Below are 7026 nucleotides of genomic sequence, written 5' to 3'. Positions count from 1 at the left end.
AAACATATCTCTACAATTATTTCAACTGTTTCTCAATATTTTTAATTTCCTGTATTTACCTCTCCAAAACATGATGCATTTTTTAGAGGTATGTTAATCGAGTTTTTGGGACCTATGCGTTTACACAGATATTGATAAACACCCAAAAGTATTGCCAATTGATTACCAAAACATATTAAATAACAATTAAAAAGATTTTATTTTTAAATAAAAATCATATGCCATATTAAATCCTTCTATATATTGTGTCATACATTATCCAATGTTAGCATAATAAAAGCGGTGATAAGACCCTCTACAAAACGAAACTTATTTTTAGGTATTTTTATTTTAAGTTAGTTGATTTTTAATTTTTTATAATTTGATTTCTTTTAATATTTTATTTGATTTGCACATTTTTTTTCTTTTTTCTTTTTTTTTTTTATTTCTTATGCCAATGTAACATGTTGACTATGCATTTTCAAATTATATTAAAATGTTGATTGTGTATAACATAAACACACTCTTCTTTGATTGGTTATAATGAGGCAAGAATGTATTACTTCCTTGTTTTCCATCATTGAACTAACAAAGTTTGGTGGTAGGATCATTTTGGTACGTAAACCTACCGCTTAAGAGTTTTTAGAAATTGTTTAATCCATTGATGAATTTGAAAAAAGTTTAAACTCCATAGACCTATATAATAATTGTTTTAAAAATATATGATGAATTAACCTAATTAATAAAGTAATAAAATCCAACAACCAAATCATGAAATTGAGCTCACAAAGAAAAATGGTAATGGTGTAGAAATTTGAGACTCTTTTATGTTCTTAATCTCAAAGATTTTGATATAGAAAAATGCTACAGCTACGTAGAGATTTTACAAAAGTATTTATAAACTAATATAATTTCATATTATATATTAAATTCACTTTATAATAAAAATAAATTTACAATTTAATATATTTCATGAAGAAAAATTATTCTCATCAGCCACTATTCACTATCCCACACCCTATAATAAAAATATAATTGTGTAGTGTGAGAGTGAATAGTGGCTAATGCATGACATTCATCTTTTATAACATTAGGGCCCGTTTGGATATAGAGGTGACGTCTCATATCATTTTATCTAATTTTAATTAATAATCTCACTATTATTTACAAACTAATTTATCTCATCTCACTGTCCAAACCACTTTATATCAATTTATAATTTTTTTTGTGATTTTTCTTTTTTTGTTATAATCGAAGCGTTTCTATTTGAGATAATCATTTCTATTGATTTCGGCAAAAGTTCACAAAAACCAAAATAATATTTTACCAAATATAAAAAGTAAAGTACATCACTTTTTACTGGTGAGTAATGATAAATATATAACATTTTTTATCATACATATTATAAAATAAAGATATTTTTATAAAATGATATTAGTTTTATTTAAGGGTGATAAACGGTCCGGTCGGACCGAACGAACCGATCGTTTCTGTCCAGACCGGACCGGACCAAGACTTGGTCTGGTCGGTCTCGGTCCACATTTTAGAGGATCGAAAAGTTTGGGTCCGGTCCACGGTCTAAGATTTTTCTAGACCGGACCGGACCAGACCGAATGAAAAATAAAAAAAATATTTTATATATAATAATTGTACAATTAACAATATAAAATTTTAAATATGTTATTAGTACTTGTTAATATTTTATAAATTAACAATATTTTATATATATCTTTATCTAACCTATCACAATTAACAATATAAAATTTTAAATATGTTATTAACACTTGTTAATATTCTATGAATTAACTAATATATAATATCAATTAGTTAATTATATAGTAATTATATAAATTAATAATATAATTTTCATCTAATTTATTATCATTGATCATATAAAATATTTTTTTATTGAGTTTGTTACTTAATCTATATTAATAAGTCATTTAATTTAATTTAGTATTTTAAATAAATTTTTTTATTAATTATTTAAAAAAATAAAAAAATTAAGCCGAACAGACTAGATCAAACCGGATCGATAACTACCAATTCGATCCGATCCCTTTAGATGTTCAATCCGGTCCGATCCCCATCCTTCGCCGTCCGGTCGCGGACCGGACCATTTGCACCCGTAGACTTTTATTACACAACCTTCCTTTTAAAACATTATTATAGAAAGTATTGTGCTTTTTATTAACTGGTACCCCTGCCTTCTCTTCACTGCCTTGAGGAAGAAGAAAAGAAAACTCAATAAAACTCGACAAAACCGAATCATTTTCACAGAGAATAGGAAAAAAAAACCTCTAAGCACAGAGAAATAGAGAGAGAAACGGCGACGTAAAAAGGATGTTTCGGAATCAATACGATACGGACGTGACGACATGGAGTCCGGCGGGGAGGCTTTTCCAGGTGGAGTACGCGATGGAGGCGGTGAAGCAAGGGTCGGCGGCCATTGGGCTCCGATCCAAGACCCATGTTGTCCTGGCCTGCGTTAACAAGGCCAACTCCGAGCTCTCCTCCCACCAGAAGAAGATCTTCAAGGTCGACGATCACATCGGCGTCGCCATTGCCGGACTCACCGCCGACGGCCGTGTCCTATCCCGCTACATGAGATCAGAGTGCATTAACCATAGTTTCAACTACGAGTCGCCGCTCCCGGTGGGTAGACTCGTAGTTCAGCTTGCCGATAAGGCCCAGGTGCGTTACAAAACACACTAAAACCTGCAGTTGTCAATTGTTTTTCAAGGTGTGTTTTTTGCTCGTGATGGTTGGGAAATCTTACCTTTTTTGTATCAGGTGAGTTCAGGATGTTGGGAATTTCTTTAATCTATATTTTATTTGCTTTTGTTGTTTTGGCTCTAGAAACCTTAAATGTTAGCTCCGTTTTGCGTGACTTTGGGCTGTTCTTGGGTCTAATATAATGGAGAATCTTACTTTCGAAACGCAAAGAAACCTGTAGAGTTTATGAGCAATTGAATTACTGAAGTTAGGGTTCTGGTTTTTGAGTTAGGAGCGGATTGCTTTTCCACCCATATGGGAAGTTAATGATCACTTTTAGTTGGTTAACTGCATCTGAGGTTTGGTGAAGATTAATACTTTGTCTATACTGTCAAATCATGCATTCAGGCACGGGATTTACAATCCAAATTTGTACTTTGATATGTTTCAGAAACCATGTGGCCGTCTACGTTTGAGTACTCATATTCTATTCTAATTAGAGATATCGGGGGTAATGTTTGGTGGGTACTGATTTAGCCATTTTCAACCAACTTTCAGAACTTCTTTTAATCCAATACTCGGTAAGAACTCTCATAAAAATGAGTTTTTTTTTTTTTTCTTAAAATTTAGGAATACTGAATATTTGAACATGGCAAAAAAGATGGGTTTGATTTGGCTTTGAAATTCTTAGAGGCAAAGTCAGATGTATTTAGATTGCAAGGCTAGTTTCGAGTTACTGCTCAGTTTGGCTGAAGTTGATGCAGCTCTTTCCACCACCAAGCTCACCTCATCAATCATAGGAAATCATAAACCAAATCACGCTGACGACTGTGCCAAAGATTTCAGGTTGAATCCTAGACCATAGTTAATTGCTAGGACTTCAGTGACCCAAACAAAACTTTAGTTCAAAACCCCATCCCCATTGAACGCGGATTACTGGGTTGGGGACGATTAGCTTTCCATTGGGTTCAGGTGTAGTTTAATCTCTTTAAGAAATCACCTGAATTGGCCACTGCGCCAAAGATTTCAGGTTGCAACGACCTCAGGGGCTCAAACAAAACATTAGTTCCAAACTCCATACCCATTGAACACCGCATTATTGGGTGGGGGACGATTTGGATGCCTTTGGGTTTGGGTGTCGTTTAATCTCTTCAATGACATTACCTGAATTGGCCCACTGTCAGTGGGCCTCTGCTGTTTTGTCTGTCAGTTGCATAGCTTGGGCTCTTTGTAAACAACTTGTGGTCAGACTCAATCACAAGTTATTCAGTCGGTTCTGTTGTTTTAGGAAAATGGACCTTCAAGACTTCTATAAAACCAATGGTATTGGCTTCGTGAAAACAGGAACCTCATCCAGCCACTAGAATATGACAGACCAGACAACATTGGTCAGTGTGTTCATGTGCGTTGGCAGTATGAAATCGCGTAGGCTTGCTAGATGTGGTTTAATATTTGCTGTAATGAATCAGTTAAAGCATTAGTCACATCTATGTTTTAATACCGAAAAGATTAGTCAATTTGAGTTTTTCCTAAAATCACTTATAAAGTCTTCAATTCACCTAGTAAGTAGCCAATTGAGACCCAAAGTGAGACTCCGGGCCCATTTGGATACTTAGAATATCTCAGTATATCTATGAATAGTAGTAAATGGTTTGAGTTAAGATGTTTATTAGGTTTTAGAAAAGGATAGAGAAAAAGTTGAATAAAAATATCATGAAGTTAAAAAATTGTTTGAATATAATTTTTTAATATTATTTTTGTTTTGAAATTTGAAAAAGTTGTATTATTTTTTATGTTTTTTTGGGAGTTTGGGAAAGTTGTAATGATTAGAAGAAAAAGTTGAAGATTTGAAATTAAAAGTGTTTTGTATTTAGGTGATGTTGGGGAAGGAAATATCTAAGAATACTTGAGAACAGTTGTGTTGCCAAATGGACTCTTAGCATCCACGACTACCTTTGTAACTTATCCAATCTACGTGAGTTATTCCTTTTCCACATTTGGGATTGGGGTGTTATAAAGTCCCCCTCTTAAATTCTTAATAGTCAATGCCATGTCATATAGTGCTCCAGTATCTCATGATTGGCTTTACTAGATGGCTCTAATAACATATGTAATGACCTAAGGGAAGCCCAAGTCACATCATCAAATTTACAGTCGGAACCCCTTAATATCATTATAGATGGAAAGAATGTATCTCTCTTAGGCAATGTGGGATATTATTCACCACCCTTCTATATTCACTCAACCCAGGGTATTGCATTTGTGATTCTGGAATAATCATGTACTTAGTTTCAACATTTTTGATTTGTTGACAATCATGTTTCATTAGGGCCAGCCCATTTATTAAGATCAATTTAGCTGGAAACCATATAAATTAGAATTTTATTGAGGTATGTTATGAAAATTTGAAAACATGTTGCAAGAGAACCTCCTTATGTTTTTTCCTTTCAAATAATGTTACAAGCAGCTCTAGTAATGCATACTAGGGATTGTTGTGATCATAACAGAGGCATACTATTGTTTTTGCAATGTAATTTGGTTCTATTTGGGAAGAATCAAAATGAAACTGACTTGCAAAAAGTCGTTTGTCTTAAGGTACATAACATGCATAGCACGACTGTATTATACTTTGGATTTGGGTACTACATCAGCTAGTCGTGATCTCGATAGCTATAATAAAATAACTATATCTCCAACACTGAGAAATGAATTGAGGGTTGACTATTAAATTAGAGTGATTTACCTAAGTTAAGGTGTCAAAATTTGCTGAGAAATGAATTCAGCTTTGCTCCTCTATTTTTATCTCTTTCCTGAGTTTTGTAGTGAGTAGTCTTGTAGTTAATTACTTCAACTTCGGCTTCTATTAATGTCATGGGGTACACCATTTTTTTTCTCCTTGAGTTGGGTAATGTGTTTGTTCACGTTAAGGAACTATGCAATCACCAGCTATTTGGACAATTCTTTGTCGTAAATACCCATGTCTTGTCTTAGTTTTTAATGTTTGCTGGAAGTTTGGTACTATTGCTGCAAATACTATATATGCCTTTGCTGTTAGTATCTGTGGTTGATTTCTATCATGTGGTATGCCATAATTGTAATCTAATGGTCTATGAATGGGTGCGGAGTATGGATTATTCAACATCTATATGAGTGGATGGCTGTGTAATGGCATGGAAAAAAAAAAAAAAAAAAAAAAGAGAGAAATTTATGTTCCATGCTTGCTGCATGAGAAGCTATTCCTCTCTCTCTTTTTTCTTTTGGGGTAAGAGAAGCTATTTTGCATCTGTAACTAGATTTTGGGTGGCAGGTTTGCACACAACGCTCATGGAAACGGCCCTTTGGTGTTGGTCTGCTGGTAGGTGGTTTAGACGAATCTGGAGCTCACCTTTATTACAACTGCCCAAGCGGTAACTACTTTGAGTACCAGGCTTTCGCCATTGGGTCCCGTTCACAAGCTGCAAAGACCTACTTGGAACGCAGGTTTGAGAACTTCACAGACTCTTCACGTGAAGATCTCATCAGAGATGCACTTATTGCAACAAGGGAAACTTTGCAGGGAGAGAAGCTCAGGAGCTCCATATGCACAATTTCTGTACTGGGAGTTGGAGAGCCATTCCATATATTGGATCAGGAAACTGTACAGAAATTGATTGATACATTTGAGCTTGTGGCAGAGGAAGAGGGTCCGAATGCGGAACCTGATGCTGATGCTGGTGAGGGTGTTGCACCAGATCAAGGCGATGTTCCTGACCAGAGTGCTGCCGCTGATCAAGGTGTGGCTCCAATGGATTTGTGAGGATGCAAGATTCAAGAACCAGCCATCGTCTACTTTGTCTTCAGCCAAGGTTTTCTGGCAATTTGTATGCAGAAACAACATAAAAATTTGGATGGCACCATGGAAAACCTTCTCTTGTTTTTTCTCAGGCGTGCAAATTTATCTTTGCCTCATAATCAGTTCAAACACTTAAATGGTAGCCCCTGGTGAACTTAGATTTACAGTTTTCGTTTATACTTCCAGACGTCATGAACTTATTGGTGATATTTAACTGGTTATGTTTCCCTACCGTTGTGTATTATGTAGTGCTAATTGCTAACCTTTCAAGTTTCTACGGGTGCTGTTTAAGAGCAAGAGGCTTTATCTCCCCCTCCCCCCCCCCCCCCCCCCCCCCCCTCTCTCACTACTGGTTTGTTAACTCTAGATCTGAACTCTTGGGTGCAAACAACTTAAAATATATGAAGTCGCATGCTTGATGTAAGGATAACAAAATTAGAATGAACACATTTCTCTACATTTCCTCTTCTAACGTGCCAAATGCCACATTTTTATGAGTG

At 35.1% G+C, this 7026-nt stretch overlaps 1 protein-coding gene across 1 annotated transcript; it reads left to right on the top strand.

Moving 5' to 3' along the window:
• Positions 1 to 2172: 2172 nt before the first annotated feature.
• LOC121242647 (proteasome subunit alpha type-1-A-like) lies at positions 2173 to 6755 on the top strand. Its single transcript, XM_041140557.1, has 2 exons — positions 2173 to 2673; positions 6002 to 6755. The coding sequence occupies exons 1-2, from the start codon at positions 2323 to 2325 to the stop codon at positions 6488 to 6490; spliced, it is 840 nt and encodes a 279-aa protein (XP_040996491.1). The 5' UTR covers positions 2173 to 2322; the 3' UTR covers positions 6491 to 6755.
• The last annotated feature ends 271 nt before the right edge of the window (positions 6756 to 7026 follow it).

Source organism: Juglans microcarpa x Juglans regia, chromosome 8D (assembly GCF_004785595.1).
Source record: "Juglans microcarpa x Juglans regia isolate MS1-56 chromosome 8D, Jm3101_v1.0, whole genome shotgun sequence".
In the NCBI taxonomy this organism is placed as follows: domain Eukaryota; kingdom Viridiplantae; phylum Streptophyta; class Magnoliopsida; order Fagales; family Juglandaceae; genus Juglans; species Juglans microcarpa x Juglans regia.
This window is presented reverse-complemented; position numbering and strand designations above follow the sequence as displayed.

Excerpts from the sequence above, each read along its gene's own strand:
- LOC121242647 (XM_041140557.1), top strand. The coding sequence starts at position 2,323 with ATGTTTCGGAATCAATACGATACGGACGTGACGACATGGAGTCCGGCG. Across the intron at positions 2,674-6,001 it reads AGCTTGCCGATAAGGCCCAG|GTTTGCACACAACGCTCATG; the intron begins GTGCGTTACAAA and ends TTTGGGTGGCAG.